General features: G+C 46.1%; 1 protein-coding gene across 5 annotated transcripts in view; it reads left to right on the plus strand.

Moving 5' to 3' along the window:
- PKHD1 (PKHD1 ciliary IPT domain containing fibrocystin/polyductin) overlaps positions 1-18,653 on the plus strand; it is a 435,870-nt gene that overhangs the window by 25,115 nt on the left and 392,102 nt on the right. For all 5 annotated transcript variants that reach the window (XM_060021687.1, XM_060021686.1, XM_060021688.1 and 2 more), the window contains 12 exons: positions 167-268; positions 1,053-1,148; positions 4,376-4,517; positions 6,462-6,576; positions 7,589-7,867; positions 8,962-9,051; positions 9,277-9,367; positions 10,116-10,258; positions 11,571-11,701; positions 12,458-12,633; positions 15,401-15,539; positions 17,630-17,757. In XM_060021687.1, coding sequence (XP_059877670.1) covers positions 167-268; positions 1,053-1,148; positions 4,376-4,517; positions 6,462-6,576; positions 7,589-7,867; positions 8,962-9,051; positions 9,277-9,367; positions 10,116-10,258; positions 11,571-11,701; positions 12,458-12,633; positions 15,401-15,539; positions 17,630-17,757 — 1,632 coding nt within the window. The remainder of the gene's footprint in view (positions 1-166; positions 269-1,052; positions 1,149-4,375; positions 4,518-6,461; positions 6,577-7,588; positions 7,868-8,961; positions 9,052-9,276; positions 9,368-10,115; positions 10,259-11,570; positions 11,702-12,457; positions 12,634-15,400; positions 15,540-17,629; positions 17,758-18,653) is intronic.

The raw sequence follows: 18,653 nt of genomic DNA on the forward strand, positions 1-18,653 counted from the left end.
TTATATGCACTTTTAAATGACTATTACTAGAAAAAAATTACAACTGTTGCTGGTCTTAGAAAGTTAAAGTAAGAAATAAATTATGGATCGCTTCTATGATTGTATTATTATCTGGCTCACATCCTGGTTTATATTTGGAAGCTTACTTTTTTTTCCCCTCTTGCAGAAATACTATCTGTGTTTCCAGAAACTGGGAGCCTTGGGGGAAGAACAGACATCACAATTACAGGGGACTTCTTTGACAATCCTGCCCAGGTTACCGTTGCAGGTAACTAAGTTGAAATGGCTGAAAAGAGTTCATAGATTTAAATGCCATAGGAGATGATGTATCTCTTACGGCCTGGAAAGGGTAGGGGGAAGCAATATTTGCCTCTTCCGACTCATCATGGGATCCTGTTCTGAGGTCTTTGACCTGTGTTTGAGGCTGCAGGGGTTGGGGGGTGTTTTGGTCCTGCAGCTTGGCAAACATGTAACAGAAATAGGGTGTCCTGCTGCAGACACACTCACAACTCAGGGGCAAGTCCCTCAGGTGTCCCCATCTTGGGAGGGAAGAGAAGGAAAAGCACAGCTGCGTCTTCACAAAGGTCTACTTCTAAAAGGCAACCCCTCTCCCTCCCCTTAGCTCTGTCTGAATAAGTAAGAGTGGGCAGGCTTTTGCTATGCAGATTCTTCTGGAATGCCCCCATAGCGAACCCTTTTGTGGAGAACGCGTCTAGAACCTTTTGTTCTGCCTAGTGGGATGCTCCTCTAGTTGGTGACACCAAGGATGCAGGAAAGTGTCCTCACACTCTCCTGTCAATTCCTCTCCCCAGCTCAGTTCATCTCCAGTGAACGACATGGCAAGGCACTTTCTTCCTGATTATTCTGAGCAGCCCCGTGTTCCACTGCTCTGCCACTCCCCCTTTCTTGCCTCCTTCCATTGAGGTGACAACTTTCTCTCTACTCTCCACTTCTGGCCCTTTGCCTGTCTACCTCAGTGTGGTCCTCTGTCCCGCCACATCTGTATCTCCACTGATATTGACATCTGCATCTAATTTAAATGTTCCCCTCAGGCATTCTGTGTGATATTAGACACGTGTCTCCCAGGAGGATTGAGTGCACCACCAGAGCTCCAGGTAAAGGTGCAAGACTCTCCGCTCCTCAGGCAGGTAAGGAAGTCTCCACGGCTGGTCTATGATATGTGGTCGGTCTCAGCTGTCTGACTGGCTGCTCAGTGAGCCTTGGGTCCTGAGTCAGAGCTTTCATTTCAGAGAGGCTCTTAGCTTTACTTAGATGCTTGGCAACGCCCTGCACTCCTAGCCCCAGCCAGCTGAATGACCAATGCGGTTCAGTGGAAACCATGATCCAGGAAGCCTAACTGCCATCAAGACATTGCTATAGTGACCAGTGGAAACCCCTGAGCGGCCTTCTCCATCCTCTGGGTCACTTGCCCTGTTGCCTACTATTTAAGAAGACAGAGCTTCAGACCATGTCTTCTATGTTCATAGGACAGCTTTAGACGAGGCGGAGGGTGGGGTGCAATGGGGTGTATATTTAAATGTTGTTTCTTCTCTCCTGTGGGCACTGTCTGCTACTCTGAAAAGTAGAGATGTATTGTGATGGGGCCACCAGGTTACCCCCGAAGTGGGCAGAAATGGAGGGGGTGAGGGGACAGGTTCCATCTGTCCTTCTGTGTTTGTTTAAACCTTCTACTCCACGGCTGCAGATTGCAAGTGCACCGCGGGAGCACTTTTCTGGAAAGCGTTAGAACAGGAGCTCGGGCTTAGTTAGGGACGAAGGGCAGTTGGCGTGCTGGGCAGCCTGAATCACAGGCCACCAGTTGGGAGCCCTATGTGCCCCGCAAGGGCTGTCTTCACCGTTAATCCACAGGCAGGGAGCTCGTCTCCTGAATCTCATCAGGGGAGAAAACTTTCTAAAGAAAGGCCATTCGGGTGTGAAAACACATGCAAAGCTTTAGCTGGGAATTCTCCAGGTCCCCGATCTGCGGTTTTTACTCAGGGAAGGCTCCCATGCAAGGAAACAAAACTACTGTATGAAGCAAGTGATGGAGAGAATGCGTTTCCAGAGGCAGGAAAGAGGGCGCCTGCTCTAGCTACTGGCGTTGCGGTAGAGGAATTTCCTGAACACAGGTTTTCTTGATGGTTGATAACGTCCTTTCTGAAGTGCTTTTGAAATTTCTTCCATGGAAGTGTGATGGGGCGGGGCGGGCGCGCAGCTGTTAGCAGGAGACCATTATCGCGAGACCCTTAGTGCGAGACCTTGAGTGCGTGCGAGGCAGTGAGAGGTCTGGCCCCGCCAGTGGCGGAACTCGTGGCGGTCCGTGGGGCAGAGTGCGGTGAGAGGCGGATCTCGGCCTTCTCTCTGGGGCCCGTGGGTGAGCTGGGGGGCCCCGGGACAGGCTTCGGGCTGTGTCCTGCAGGGCTTCAGAGCCCTCGCCTCGGCCGCGCGCTGGCCGGGCCCAGGCCTTGAGGCGGCGGCGAACCCCTCCCCTCTCCCCACCTCTGTGACCTACTGACAGAGGCAGTCTCCAGGGGTCCCAGTCTGAGGGACCTCAGCCCCCGTTTGGGAAGCCTTAGGAGCCTGAGGGCCGGCCGGGTCCTGGGCGTCTGGCTCCCTCAGTGGTGATGGCTGGGTGGGGTCTGGGGATCTGGCCCTGAGGGTGCCACCAGCTGAGAGCTGCCTCGTCAGCCGGGCTGGGGCACTGGTGGGAGGACCCAGACTGGGTGCTGGACGAACCCTTCCGGGCAGGGTAACCAGCCCGCCAAGGGACCCCCTCCTCCTAGCCTGGGCTTGGACCTCGGAGGGAGAAGGTTGAGCCTTGGGACCTTGCCCTTTCTTGTCAGAACAGAGAATAGCATTTGTTTGGTAGAGATGTACAGGAACATCGTTACTTGACCGTGACCTGACTTCAAGAACAAAGGATCTGACACCAAGTAGTGTGCAACAGATAACCGCGCCCCTCCCTCACTTCTCCTATAAAGGGCTTTGCTGAAGGCTTTCGGGAGATTGGGTGTTTTTTTTTAAGGCATGAGCCACCCCTCTCCTTGCATGGCCCTGCAATAAACCTTCCTCTGCTCCAGACTCCGAGGTTTTGGTATTGTTTGGCCTCACTGTGTTGGGCACACGGACTTGCGTTCCGTAACGGAAGGACAAAGGATCCTGTACTGCAGTGGTTCTCAATGGCCTGCAGGGGGCACTTGGCAATGTTTGGTCCTTACACCTGGGATGGTGGTGCTACTGCCCTCTAGTGGGTAGAGGGTGGAAGTGCTGCTAAACATCCTTGAATGCACCGGACAGCCCTCAAAACGGAGTTATCCAGCCCCAAATATCAATACTGCTGAGGTTAAGAAACCTCAAATAGTATGTTAAAATATGCTTTTATTTTTATGCTTATTCCTTATCTGTTTTCCCTTCTTAGGATTTAACAAGGAATAACAATAGTAGTTTAAAATAATAATAACTATTCTAGCTATCTTTTATTGAGTACTTACTATATTTCAGGCTCTTTGTGTATATATATTAAACTCCCTTAGTCTTTTTCCCCTCAGAATTGTCAAACTGACTTTATTTCTCTCCCCAGCTTTACTGTGGTATAATTGACATATAACTCAGCTCCCTTAGTCTTTAGTGCAGTATCTCTGTTTACTGTTGGCCCCATTTTGATGAAGGAGAAAACGAAGGCACGAAGCAATTTGCTCAAAGCTACACATCGACTAAGTGGCAGAGCTGGACTCTGAACTCACCCGTGTGTGATTCCAGAGCTCTTACCCTCACCCCAATTAGTAGCCGATATTGATCGCACATATGCCTTCGCTCTGAGGGTTTGTTTAATATAAAACACAAATGAATAAGTACGACATCATTTAGAATGTTATGTAATGTTCTAATAGCCTGTCATGTGATTTGCTCCATGGCTACAAATTGAGGCTGTGACCTGTGAAAAATTTAAGGATTGCCACATTTCTGGGACTCAGGGTTTTAGGGAATAGAATTCCCAAGCTGAACTGAATATTAAAAGAGACTGAAGTCCAGTCCTGGCTTCACGAGCCTTCATTTGCTCTTTTACATTTTCTCACATCCAGACACTCGCATTAAAAAGAGCTCCTTCGTCTTTTCTGAGAATATTTCCCCTTACCGCTCCTTGTCAAGTCTCTCTTTTCAAGAACTTAAATCCTACATCAAGCAGTAGTTTCCACTTTCTAGAACATTTGTATTATCTATAGAACATCTCACATGGCTACTCCATCTGTGTCTCAGTTAACTCACCTTCTAGATAGTTCCTGGATCATCTTCACTCTGTAATCTGTAGTAAAGCAGTTCCCCTGCTTGGGGGAGAAGTGCCCTCTGATGTTCATGAGGCTTACATGTCTTACAGGCAATCGAGGGCTTCTCTTTGAAGTTGGAGACGCGGCTGAGGGCTTGGACCTGACAGAAGCCACCCCTGGGTACAGATGGCAGATTGTCCCTAATGCCAGCTCTCCGTTTGGATTTTGGTCAGAGGAAGGGCAACCTTTCAGGTATGTTGTCGGCAAAGTGGGGGTCCATATCACAAGTGTCTCTACTGGCCTAGGTGAGGCTAGGAGACAGGTAAGTAAGCAATGAGATTTCCAGGGGAAAGTTTAAAATATCTACTAATTCAACAGCAACAAAGTTTGACCGCTGTTCTCAGCTGGTGTTGGTTATGCTCGTGGACCACAGGCCCTTTATGGGTACACAGTAAATTTTGATCAATAGGTAAAATTTGTATTTTCTACAGCTTAGTTTGAAATCTGTTTTGGGGAGGACTATTCATGAGAACATTGAGCCGGATAGTCTAGGAAGCTTGGTAGAGAGCGGGGCAAAACTTGCCGCAGGAACGTGGTTAAGAGGTGAGACTAGTATCTGGATGATACTAAAGAAAGACTCGAGAATTTGCCCTTTGGGCACATGAGGGAGCAGAGGCTGGGCAGCCAACAGTTCTGTGGGAACAATTATCCAGTGCCAAATGTCAACCAGATGGCTGGTATAATAGCAGGGGAAACTCCAGTGGGCTCTGGAGACATTGTTTCCTATAGTGGTGACTGCAGTGTGATAAAGTTTTTCCTGCTTAGTTTAGTTTTGTCTTTTTAATCCCTTCAAGAATGTGGCCAAAATTTCTCATATTTTAATGTGGGCTTAAAAATATAGAAAGAGAATTGTGGAGACACAGCGTACTCTAAAGGTGTGGATTCAGGTGACTGACTCCTTTAGGTGTGATGGATCTCTTCTCCTTTTGAAACTCTTCTCAAAGAGGTTGGTCATGACTCCTGAGTGAGAATTCCAGCCAACCTGTGACCTCTTTCAAGGATTTGGCCATTTTATTGAACTTTATTCTTTTTGGCCATGTGACACGGCATGAGGGATCTTAGTTCCCCAGTCAGGGACTGAACCCATGCCCCCCTGCAGTGGGAGCACGGAGTCTTAACCACTGGACTGCCAGAGAAGTCCCTTGGCTATTTAAAACTTCAATTCAGTTGTGAAATGGAAGGTTTTGTTCTCTGTTCAGGGAATTTCAGACATTGAAAAGCCAAGTAGGGAAGGAAATCTGAACAGAGTAGAGTTTCTGTTGTCTTGGAAGCCATACTAATTAGATACCTAACCACCAGTATACATGGTTTTAAAGTGGCTATATATATATATATATATATATATATATATTTGTGGCATCTAGTACTGCGTCTTTGTCATAGTTTTTGAGGCTCATCAGTAGTGTTCAAAGGAAAACCTTTCAGCTATATTCAGTGTCTGCAGGAGTGTCAAGGAGAGTCAGGCCACCTCAAAAGACAAAAGAACATTTGGACTGTCTGGTATGACCTGTAGGGTATGTCTCTCTAATTGCCATTTTGAGGAGGCACAAACCAGACGGTAGCTCTTTCCATTCTTTCTGCCATTCGTTTCTATAAAATTCAAAATTTTTAAATGAAAAAACTGAAATATTTATTGATTGAAAAATTATGATAATGATGGACCTTTACATAGTTACTTTCAAAACTATTATCAGAAAAGATTCTTGGTATTCTTGGTATCTAGACCAAATCAGCACAAACTCTGATTGGTGATCTCTCTTTATTTGTAATAATGAGAATAATATTTAGTATTGATTGAGTTCCTACCGTGCACCAGGCTCTGCACTGGCTGTGTTAGGTGGGTGATCTCAGCTAAGCCTCCAGGCAAACCTACGCTGCGACTACGACTTTCCCAAAGATGACAGGATTGCTCAGGGAGTTGTGCCAGTGCAAAGAGATGGGCTGAGATACTGAGCCAGGCAAGCACCGCAGGAAAAGCTGCATCCAGAGGGCTTTGGCCAAATACATGGCACAAGAGTCAGGTGTTTCCTCCTCATTGCCATAAAGACAAACAAGGTCCAAGGGCACCATTTTTTGGGTCAGTGATTCCGGACTTGGTTGCCCTCACTTCTTTGTCTGTGTTCCTCTGCTTTCCAGAGCGCGGCTCAGTGGGTTCTTTGTGGCCCCAGAGACAAATAATTACACTTTCTGGATCCAGGCTGACAACCAGGCTTCCCTGTATTTCAGTCAGTCGGAGGACCCGAGGACCAAGGTATACACCTCCCTCTCGTTTTCCTTCTTCTGGTCCCCAGTCCTTAACTCCTGAAAAAAAACCCAAAAACTTACAATGAAAGCTCTCATATTCTACTGACAGTTGTAACATGCCATTAAGCAGCCAGAGATTTTTTTTTTTTTTTGCAACCAGAGATTTTTAACGTTTTGTTTTTTTTGTGTGTGGTTTATTTTTTTATTGAAGTTTTTTTAAAAAATTGAGATATAATTGACATGATTTTAATTGTTGAAAAAGAGCTTGGCTGAATGTGTTGGTATGTTTATTGAGGTCTTACTGTAAGCTGGGCATTATGCTACAGCTGTTATACACCTTGTTTCTAACCTTCACAGCATCTTGTGAGCTATGTCCCTTTATCTCTGTTTTCCAGATAAGGGCAATGAGGCTTAGAAGGATTGTATGGCCAATCCAGGGCCACTGGGATAATAAGAGGCATATTAAGAATTCAAACCAAGATTTGTCTGACTCCAAAACTTCCATCTTTACCACTAATTCTGGGTAGGGATGTAGTTAGTTTTATGCAGGAAATTTCTGATCAGCTTTGAAGGATAAGAAAAAGTGTTTTAACAAACAGCCAAAATTAACTAATGCCATTGACAAAGAAACACAGTATTTCCTCTCAAATGATGAATATAATTCTATGAAATTGCTTTGGTAGTTGGCTAGAGAAACATCATAGATTATGATGCAGTCAAGTAACATTTAGGTTTCTCAGAGGACTTCATACAACTTTACCCACAGCATCATGTAAAGCTAGGGTTTCAGGTTGTCTGTTTCAGCTCTGAACATGGACCATCCAGCCTCATCTGATTACTATGTAATTGAGAAAGAGAGAAGAAGGGCTGGAGAAACATACACAGGCACAGGTCCTAACTTGTTGGAAAAGGCCACCAGCCCCCAAATTCCTGTTAAGTAGCTGTCTAGACACTTGCTGTTTGAAAAAGAGACCCAGAAGCTTCATAGTGCTGGTCCTGATGTGTTGATTGGGGTGCAGGTGAAAGTGGCCTCCATCACAGTGGGCACTGCTGACTGGTTTGACTCCTGGGAGCAGAATGGGAGTGAAGAGACCTGGCAACAGAAGGCCCCCAAGCTGGAGCTGCTCGGGGGAGCCAGGTACTACCTGGAAGCAGAGCATCGAGGGAGAGCCCCCAGCCGCGGGGTGAGGATTGGTGTCCAGATCCATAACACCTGGCTGAATCCTGAGGTGGTCAGCACGTACCTCCGGGAGAAGCATCAGATCCAAGCCCGGGCCCAGAGACTTCCGGAAATCCAGGTCTCCGTGTCTTCCTTGTCCCATGGGGTTAGGTTCAGGGGGTGAACTCTGGGAGGAATATAGTCCCGCCTAGTGGAAGGATCACTGGCTGGGAGCCAGGAGACTTGAGCCGTGATGGTAACTCTGCTGCCAAAGAGATAGGGTATCCATCCAATAGGGTTGAGAGGACTTTTAAAAAAAATGCAAAGTCTTATTGTTGATATGCCCTGATTTATGGATTTAGTTCCAGGAATTTAAGTTCCTGGTAAATCTTCCTTTGGAAACATATTCCGCAGAGAGGAGATAAGGTCATCTTAACACCCACACCCATGTATGCATGCCTGTGAGCGTACACATATGAGATTTCATAGCTTTTTGACCCATTCGGGTCCTATTTCCCCGTATATTATGTTTTCTAAGTCTGCTTTGTAAGGGTCAGGGTCTTTGGGTCTCTTGGTTGTGCCCCATATTTTGGTTGAACAAGTTTGGTGTGCTTTCTTTTTTTAAATTGAAATATAGTTGATTTACAATGTTGTGTTTGTTGTACTTTTTGTTGTCCGCTTTTCGGTGTACAAGGTTGACTCAGTATGGACTGTGCCTCTTAAAGCTTACGGTATAATAGTAAAACATGCAGATAAAGAACCACAGAGCAAAGGAGAAAACAAGTAATATAAGATGTTAGGTCTCACCCCATTACAAAAGTGGGATGTGCCCAGCAGGGAATGCAGTAGAAGCAAAGCAGAGGCTGAATCAGCCTCTGAGAGGGTGTGACACGCATGGGGCTGCTTCTCCCTCCCAGGCCACCCCTGGGAGGGAGCTCGGTGAGAAGAGCTGAGAGTGAGCCCTTCAGTGGTGACATTTAGGTGTCACATTCTAAAGAGAAGGAGGGAAGCAGGCATCAATGGGGAGATAGACATGTATATTCTTCCAAGAAAAGTTTTCATTACGTGATGACACTTGTGTTCTCCGGATAGTTCTAGAGGATAGTGAGTTTAAAAATTGAAATTGTAATACAAAGGAAATAACAAACTAGGGAGGTATGTCCTGTGTTTCTAGGTTGTCTCCCTGGTTCAATGAGCACATGTTCTTTAACCCCGTCACTCTTGACTTTTCAGATGCTGATGGTGTCTGGCACAGGGAACTTCTCCCTTACCTGGGACAATGTCTCTAGCCAGCCAATCCCTGCAAATGCCACGGCCCATCAGGTGGGAACCTTCTTCACTTAAGCAGAGGTGGGGGAAGTAAAGGTGGTCTTTCTGCCCATGGTAGGAACTCCTGGTTGTTTTTCTTTCTTTCTTCTTTTGGCCACACTGTGTGGCTTGTGGGATCTTAGTTCCCCCATCAGGGATCGAACCTGGGCCCTCGGCTGTGAGAGTGCCGGGTCCTAACCACTAGACATCCAGGGAATTCCCTGTTTTTCTTTTTAACAGATTCAAACAGCCCTTGAGGAGTTACTTGCAGTTAAATGCAAACTGGAACCCCTTTCAGCGAACATCCTACTCCGGCTGGGATTCGAGCAAGGTATGATCTCTGGTTTGACAAATTCCTACCCTCTTTTTCCTCCTTGTCTTCTTTCTTTCTTTCTCTTCTTTTTTTTTTTTTTGTCAAAGGGGAACAATCTTCATTTCCTCTCCCAGGTGACTCTGTTAAGAGTCAAATGAAAATATGGAAACTGGATTCGGACCCTGAGTGCTTGGGAGGGAGCTGTTTGGTGTGGGAATCAGAGAAAGAAAAGGCATCCCTCCCGAGCTGTCAGGTGGAGCAGAGTTAGAAACCTGGATGCTGGGGAGCTGGAATAAGGAACTGTGTCTCATGCCGTACAGTGGGAAACGGGCAACAGACATAGCAGGGAAACAGCAAAACAGTGCAAATCTTGCTTAATTCAAATTGCATCTCAAGTAAAGGAATTATATATAAAACAGTAATCTAACAAATTCTAAAAATGTGAGGGTATGTTTTAAAAATACTAAGGTGGACTAAGTTACAGTCAACACTCTTTACCTCCTTGCTTCTCAGTAGTTTTTCTGTGTCATGGTATACATAGAAAAAGGTAATAGATTTTCGATGCTGTAGGGCAGACACGATGGGTTTCTCATGTCTAGAGCCTTCAGGCTGGGGGGTGGGCCGACCACTTCGATCCCTGCCCAGCTCACTCAAGGGCTGAGGGGTCAATGTCATGGCGAACCCATAACCCATTCCCTGCAGACATGTTGGGAAAGTCTATATAACATTTACACCCATCGTCCTATTTTGTTCGAAATGCATCCAGGCCTAGAAGGTTCCAGCTCTGATGGGCACCTCACCAGTGGGACAGAGCCCTTCTGTGGGAGATTCAGCTTCCATCAGCCTCGACACCTTGTCCTGATACCCGCGGCTGCCCAGAAGGGCAACCGGCTGGATCAGTACACACATGTAAGTAGCAGCCTTCGTGCTTGCAGGCGAGGTGGGTAGGGAGGGATTGGAATTATTCTCTGGGGTTGAGCCTGGGGAAGCACAAGAGAGTGATTGCTGTGCCTTGTAGGGCTTTTCGGGCTGAGATGCTAGGTTTCAGGGGTGAACAGACACCTCTGGTCCTCCCATTAGCTAGTTGCTGCATGGAAATGCCTTTCTATTAGCTGAGACCTACAGAAGTTTTTCTACACTGTAGTATTTTCTTTGCTCTCCAGGTATGAGCGCCGATTCTACAGTCAGACTCTGGTTTTGAATTCTGACTCTATACCCTGCATGCCCTCCATGTCTTACTTTAGTTTACTCATCTGTGAAATGGGTAATAATGAGGTTTGGCTTTCAGGATTTAGGTGAAGAGTATATGAGATAATCCAGTAAAGTGCTTGGGCAGTGATTAGGACTCATTTAAGGATAGTTTGTATTATTTATCATAGTATTGTTATTGATTCCTTCAATACCCCTTATATCTTTGTGTCACTAGCTCTGCTGTCCTTCATAAAAAATTGCAGCTTACTTGCCCTTTGGGAACCAGAGTGAACCTTCTTGGGGTGGCTAAACTCATGGTAGTGGTTTTAAGTCCTTTCCTAGTTGAATGGCAGTGGGAGCCAGGACTATACGGTTCAGGACAGGGCACTGCCCGACTTCCAGCCTTTCCTCTACAGCACAGGCTCCCAACGCTGGGTGGTGGGGATTTTGCCCCATGGGGAGAATTGGCAGTGCATGGAGACATTTTTGGTCACCAAAACTGGGGAAGTGTTTGTAGAATCCAGCGGGTAGGTTCTAGGAATGTTGCTAAACGTCCTACAATGCACTGGGCAGTCCCCCTCACAGAAAAGCATTATCTAGTCCCAAATGTCAATAGCACTGCAGTTGAAAAATCCTGCCATATAATTTTACTTAACTCAGAGTTAGAAGCCAAGGATGCTGGTGAATTAGGGTTAAGGAGTGAGGTTCAGAGAGGTACAGTGACTTGCTCAAGGTGGAACAGTTATCTGGGTCACAACAGGGGGTTTCTATTGATAATTGAGATGCTCTAAAATCCTCGTGGCCACGCACAGTGTTAGGCATTGAATAACTCTCTGTTGGATGAATAACAATTTGCTCTAAACTATTTGTCTCTCCAGCTAGACCGGTAAGCTCCAGGAGGGCAGGAGCAGGCTGGCTGTCTCTCTGAGCACAAGGCAGGTTCTAGGGAGTGGATTGTCCTTGATAAACATTGCTTGAATTGCTGCTTCTTAGTGACAGAGCTGAAGGACTTCTTGTTTGGTGTCTCTAGCTGTGCCTTGCATACAAAGGCCACATGAATACGATCCTGACGGTGACAGTGTCCTTCACAATTGGCTTTCAAAACACCGTTAAGAACAACGTCACCTGTGACTGGAGTCTCGCGGGGGCCAGCCCTAACAGGTAGCTCATCTGGACAGGTGTGTGGGAATTCTGCCAGCTGGGATGATTAGCTTTCCTGGGGACAGTGGCCTATGGGAGGTACTAACTGTCTCTGATATTGGGGACTTGGATACTAACTTCAGCTCTGAACACATTTTATTTGGCAAAGAAATTTGATTTAAGAGCAGGTAGTTGTTACGAATCTAATACTCCCCAGAAGGAGTCTGACATTTCTCATAGGGATAGAATCATAGACCACCATATTTGGAAGAGATTTTAGGGAACATTCCTTGACGTTACAGATGAGAAAAATTGGGGCCCTGAGAATTTGTGATTCACCAAAATTCATTCAGCGAGTGAACAAAGATGCTGGAATATAATTCAGCATCCTGATCTCTTGATTCAGCTCTCTTTCCGCATCTCTTAAGGGTTTTGTAAGTGTTTTTAAACTTAAATGAGTCTGGAAATGTCCAGAGTATTAATCTTCCCTGATAGTAGAGCCCAACAGGTGATCTGCTTAAGACACATAATCATATTGTAATTTGAAAGTACTGCTGACATTGTTATGAATGGATGGTGGACTTAAACGTGATTCACTCGTGTTGCATCCCAGCCAAGCTGAGCCCATCTTGGATGGATGCTTGTACTGTGGCAGCCATGATGGATTGGGTCTCCTGACTGCATGGTCCTCAGGCCCAGGTTAGAGAACTGGGGCTCTCAGGAGAGAGAACTGTGGTGCTCACAGGAGGCCTGTTTCTGCTCTGCGCTTGTTTTCAGCTGGCAGTTCGCCTGCACCGACCTCTGGAAGACGTGTGTGCATCGCTCCGCGCAGCTCCAGCCACCTCCCGCAAACTCCCCAGTGCTGGTTCATCAGATTGACCTCCTCCCTTTGTCTCCGGAGATGGACGTGTTCTATGTGGATGAGATTATTATTGCAGACACAAACCTAACAGGTGATTATCAAATCCACTCTCCTCCACGGACCTGTCCATCAAATGCTGTCTTTGAACTTTTCTGGAGGGGCTGCTTTTCTGTTAATGGTGGGAGAACATATGATTCTCCATCTTTCTTGCCTCGATCCTGGAGAGAAGATGGAGTTGGAATTCTGTGTCCTTGGCCCCCATATCTCTCTAACTAGTTCCTTTTTCCCCTCCTATTTATTCCAATGCTTGTTCTTGCTTTGGGTGTCTGTGATCTTACCCCAATTTTACCACTTTCTTGCTGAGGGCCCTTGGTTTTCTCATGCATAAAATGGGCTTAATGAGGGCCCTACCCCATTGGATTACTATGAAGAATAACTGAAGTATAGTGTAAAGCGCTCATCATGGGTCCTGACTAGTAAGTGTTCAATAAGTGTAATCAATTATTAGTACTATTATCATTACTGTTGTTAGGCCAGCAGGATTTCTCCATCTCTCCATCTGTTAATATCTGTCATACAAAGTGCTATAAGGAACACAGCAATATCTGGCCCTGTAAATGGGCCACAAGTCTGATTTACAATCCTTAGGACAGACTCGGTGGGAGTTGGAGGGTCACCGCATCCGCATGAGAACAGCCTCGTCTTTCCTTCTCCCTATCTGGTTCCTCTCACACATCACTCAGAGCTGAGGCCTGGCCCCTCTCTGCACAAAGTCCCTTGACCTCTCTTGGGTGCAGTGCTCTCACCTGGCTTTGCTTGTCTTAAGGGCAAGGTGCTCATCAGGGGTTCTCCTGAGGCCACGTGTGACGCACACCCTGGGGACAGACGCACACCCTGGGAACAGAAGCCCAGACAGATGGTGGTTTGCTCGCAGGGCCTCCAGGCTTCCAACTTTGTTCCCTCTCTCTTTTCTGTCAAATCCCTTGTGACTCTGGGGCTCGGCTTTCCTGCTTCTCATAGCTTCTCTGTTTTTCTCTCTCCAAGGAGAAAAGTATGGAACAGGCATTTGCATTCTGATTTTCAAGTGTGCAGCTTTTTAATCTTTTGCCTGGAAGTTGTAGAGCTGGGGGCAGGGGAGTGTGGAGGTGGGGGGTGGGGTAGGAGAACTCTCTTTCAGCCCTGAAAATACATCATCTTTGATACTCTTCAGAATTCCATCTCTTATCTGTTTCAGTGATGTGAGTGTTTTGGGGGTATCTGGGTCAGAATGTGTCATTGCTTATTTCAAACTCTGTGTTCTGACACACAGAAAATAATATTCAAATGGTGTGCTGGGGTAACCATCTGAGTTTCTTGGTGCCCAAGACAACTGGCTGGGGCCTTTGGTGACCCCAAGTGCTACCCAGATTCCCAGAGCACTGAGGGGATCATTACAGCGTGCACTCGAACCCACTGACTGGACTGGGAAACTCAGGACTGGATAATAGGTGTCATTTCCCTTTATCCTTCCCAAACCCTCAAGGCCCAGGATCCAGAATCCTTTCTCACTGCCATCACCGCTTTGCCACCAAATGCTCCAGTATCTGGAGCCATGTAAGGGTGAGGTGGGAGGGGAGCAGGGAGGCAGAGACAAGAAAGATGGGAGATGGCTTGGGTAAAACCGTCTGATTCCCACTGTCCAGTCGTCCTGATGGCCACAAGTTTCCTGTGAGTATTATTTAATGGTAACATAAACTCTACACAGTAGGGCTCCATAGTCATGGTTAATTGTCTGACATTTATCTGATCAGCTTAACACTTGGTTATATTCTCCCACCGAATGTCCTCTGTGAAAGTTCTTTTCATCTAGTGGTAGCTCCCAAATATTTCTCACTTAATTCTCAGAACCCCATGAGATGGTCCTGTGATCCCCACTCTATAGATGAGGAAACCAAAGCTGACAGGATACTAAGTGTCTTGCCTCAAATCAGCTGGTATGTGGGGGATATTGGAACCCAGAGATGGTTGACACCAGAGCCAAACCTTCAATGACTCCATACTCAGCTGAGCAAATAAACATTTATTGAGCCCTTACTCTGTGCCTGGCATTGTGCTCAGCATTGGGCCTGCAAAGACTGCCTCGATTGTCCAGACTTGGAAAAGAAGCTGCCTTTACATGGTGCCTGGTAGGAGGAAAAGAGGATATTAAACTATATTTGCTGGTCATTTAAACCTGCCATCTCACTAAACTCTCCCTGCCATGCAGACTGATACCTGTCATGAGTCCCACTTTATCAATGAGAAAACAGAGTCGTACAGAGGTTATAGTGATTAGCCAAATAGTAACCCAATAGAAGCGGAAAATAAGGATTTGAACACTGGTCCATCTTAAAGCTTGCACTCTCTCTGCACACATGTTGATGCCATGCTGCGGATAAAACTCAAGTACCTCTAGTATGTGCTTTGTGTGTTCAGTGTTCCCAAGGGGGATCAGCTTGTGTTCCTGGAGCTACCAGGCTTTGGGAAGAAAAGGAGGAAAGGGGGCAGTCCACACTGCCATAGATGAGCTGTGTGTATGTGTGGCGGTGTCGTGGTGGGAACCTCCAATGATACAGGCAGTGATGCTTGGCTCACTTGGGGCTTACTGAACTCTGCTGTGGAATTAGTCATCGTCTCCGTATACCATGACCTTGCAGTTTCCTTTTGCAACTAAATTCCTACTTCCTCTTCCTTTTCTCTTCCTGGCAGCAGGTACGTAGGAATCTCTGCTTTAAGTGTATGCTGGGTTGTGAGTAACTCAGCCTCTCCAACGGGGACCTTCCACACAGCAGGTCTTCCATCTTGATTTACTTGATAATGATTGGATCATTGGTCTCTAGTTTCTCAGGCTGACTCTGGAACAGCTCGCCCTGGCGGGAATCTGCTGGAATTGCTCTCTGTGGTGGGATCCCCTCCTGTCTACAGTGTGACCTCCTGGTTGGCAGGGTGTGGCTTGGAGCTCCCGCTCATCACTGCAAGGTAGGGAACCATCTTTGCTCACCTATCCTTGCTTAAAATTGTTAACTGCCCTTAGAAGACACAGAGGTGAGACTTTTTATCAGGAAAAGCTACCTGCCGTGTTGCTCAAAGCAATAGTTCTCAGTCTTAAAAATGCCGTATCAGACTTACCTGGAGGTTGTGTTAAAACACAAATTGCTGGCCCCTAACCACACCATCATAGTTCAGTAGGTTTGAGGCAGGACCTGATAGTTTGCATTTCTAATGAGTTCCCAGGCAATGCTGATTCTGTTCATCTGGGGACTACATTTTGAGAACTAGTTCCTAGTGAATTTGTTTACAGGTAGTTGTATTTTTATGCTTTTCAGAGGTTCACATTACCACTGTTTGAGAGGAAAACCTTGTTCCTCTCCTTCCATTCCCCATATATTAATCTTACTGGAATCATTTGAGGCCAAAGGAAATAGCCAAAGGAACAAAACCAGCCAGTTCTAAGAGCTCACCACCAGATGGCACTAGAGCGCCATAAGCATTGGTTCTTCAATAATCAAACCTCTCTGGCCACAGTTTACAAAGCAGTAACTAAGAATCAAGTCTCCTCCAAGCTCTTGGAACACATGTATGCTGTAATTTGTTCTTTTAAATTTTCACTAAAATCCAAGTAGGATGGGAAGAATTGAGATGCCCTGTCTTTAAAATTTCTTTTTTCCTCCCATCTCTTTCTAACATGTTTCGAAATGAGTTCTCCTACTTATACTATGCTTTGGACAGTGTGTGAAAAGTAGGCAAAGAAACCTTGAATCTGTGCTGCATTTTCCTTGACTTAGTGTTTCATGGGCCTCTGGGCAGGACAGACACGGAAATCATCAATAGAATGAAGGAGGGAAAGAGCTTCAATGGTGGAGAGGGAGCTGTCAGATTACCCAGCCCGTGGTCCTGTGCTCCAAACCTAGTGAATTATGTAGTTATTAACTCTGAAATGATGGAGTGTAATTTAGGTCCACACTTAGAGGGGTCCTCACAACCTCCTTTTTTTTTTGGCCGCATGGCATTTGGGATCATAGTTCCCTGACCAGGGATCAAACCCGTGCCCCCTACTGTAGAAGCGCAGAGTCCTAACCACTGGATCGCCAGGGAATTCCCACAACCTCCCTTTCTGAGTTTTTCTCAAGTCCCTTAGTTCCTTCTGGAAGCCTCCAGCTTGAGCAAGTCAGGACAACCTTCAGAGTGGCCCCCAAAACAGATAGTATCTTCTGTATGGTTTAAGTATGCACATCAATATGTAGCACTTAGGTAATATTACTGATTGAAATCACACGTTTGTTGTTGAAAATTAGGAAAATACAGAAAAACACTTAGGAAAAGTTACAAAGCACTCAGAATCCCTCTGCTCAGAGATAGCTTCTGTTAATGCACTGGATCCATATTCTAACAGCCTTTTTCCCCAGGCAGTTTTTATATGCATATATACATGTATATGTTTGCTTTTTAAATCTCAGATTGGGACCACACATAAGACACTATATTTGTAACATGCCCTTTTCACCTACTGGTATAAATGGAATATTTCCCCATTTCATTAAGCCTGCTTCTAGATATGGTTTTTAATGGCTGAATAGTATTCCATCTCATGGTGTGTCATGATTTATTTGACTTATTTATTGTATTAAAAGCAGGATTAGTCAGGCAGTGTGTTTGCATACAGGTGCTGGATAAGGACTGCACTAGATGGAGTGGCCTGTTTCTGCTGGGGATACTGAGTGCAGAGGATCTGTGGACTAGGGCCCAAGTTTTCATCTGACTGTGCAAATGGGTTCTCCTTCCACTCTGCATCAGGACCAGAGCTGTGAGGACCAGACTCATCACTCTTTGCTCTGCATCCCTGTGCTTCCAGGATCAATAGAGGGGAACTGTGGAATGCCCTAAAGAACCCTCATATTTACCTTACATTTCCTCTGCTGTGATGGGAGAGGGGTGCCCAGTACTTGGGAGCTTGAGCTCATGGTCTGGAAACATGGGAGACCGTTGGTCTTTGAGATGGAGCTATGTTCTGTCTGGAGCAGCTGCTGGAGGGTCCCCATGGCTAATGCTTTGCTTCTGGTATGTCACAGCTCTGTGCCCACTGAAGGAGCAGAAGAAGGATCCGGGTTGGTCCAGGTGATAACACAGAGACTACAGAGGGCAAGTCCACCTTTAGGAGGACACTTTCGCATCCAGCTTTCTCACACAGTGATTCCTGGTAAAGGGGCCATTGGGAGTGCAGTGTTTCTCATTTGACAACATCCTGCCAGGCAGGGTGACAGTCTTAAAGTTATTTTGTTTTCCAGTGTCTGAGAATGACCTTCTTAAAGTTAAAGATCTGGACAATAACAACAGCATATCATTGTTAATATCCCAATCTTTCAGTTTTGTAGATGTGGAAACTGAGTGGATTAGCTTCCTGGGGCTGTCATAGCAAATTATACAACCTTGGTGGCTTAAAACGACAGAAATTTATTCTCTTCCAGTTCTGGAGGTCAGAGTCCACAGTCAAGTTGTTGTCAGGGCCACTCTCCCTCCTCAAGCTCTAGGGGAGGATCTGTTCCCTGCCTCTCGCAGCATCTGGTGGCTGCCAGCATCCCTTGGCTGCGGGCGCATCACTCCAACCCCTGCCTCCCTGGTCACACTGTCTCTTCCTCGTCTGTGTATGAGTGCGTTTAGGGCCCATCTGGATAATCCAGGATGAACTCCTCTTCTCAAGATCCTTAACCACATCTTTTGCTTTATAAAGTAATGTTCATAGTTTCCTGGGATCAGGGCAGTGACATATCTTTTTGAGGGCCACCATTCAGCCCACTATACTCAGGCTTGCCCAAAGCTCATAAAAATAGTTGATGGCAGGGTCCAGGTATGAACTTCAGTCTTTGCTTCTCAGTTCGGTCTTCTCTCTGGAGTTTCCTAGGCCAAAATCCATGGTAGCCACGGCCCTTCCAAATTAAACTCCACAGTGACACCACATGATATTGAGGATTTTAGGAATCATAACACATGTAGAAAGAGCTTTCAGCTGCGATGAGGGTAGAACAGTTTCTAAATCTTCAAGTACATACACATCTCACAAAGGACAGGATTAGACGTGATTATAATATGTTATTT

The sequence above is a fragment of the Delphinus delphis genome, chromosome 10 (assembly GCF_949987515.2).
Source record: "Delphinus delphis chromosome 10, mDelDel1.2, whole genome shotgun sequence".
Lineage (NCBI taxonomy): Eukaryota > Metazoa > Chordata > Mammalia > Artiodactyla > Delphinidae > Delphinus > Delphinus delphis.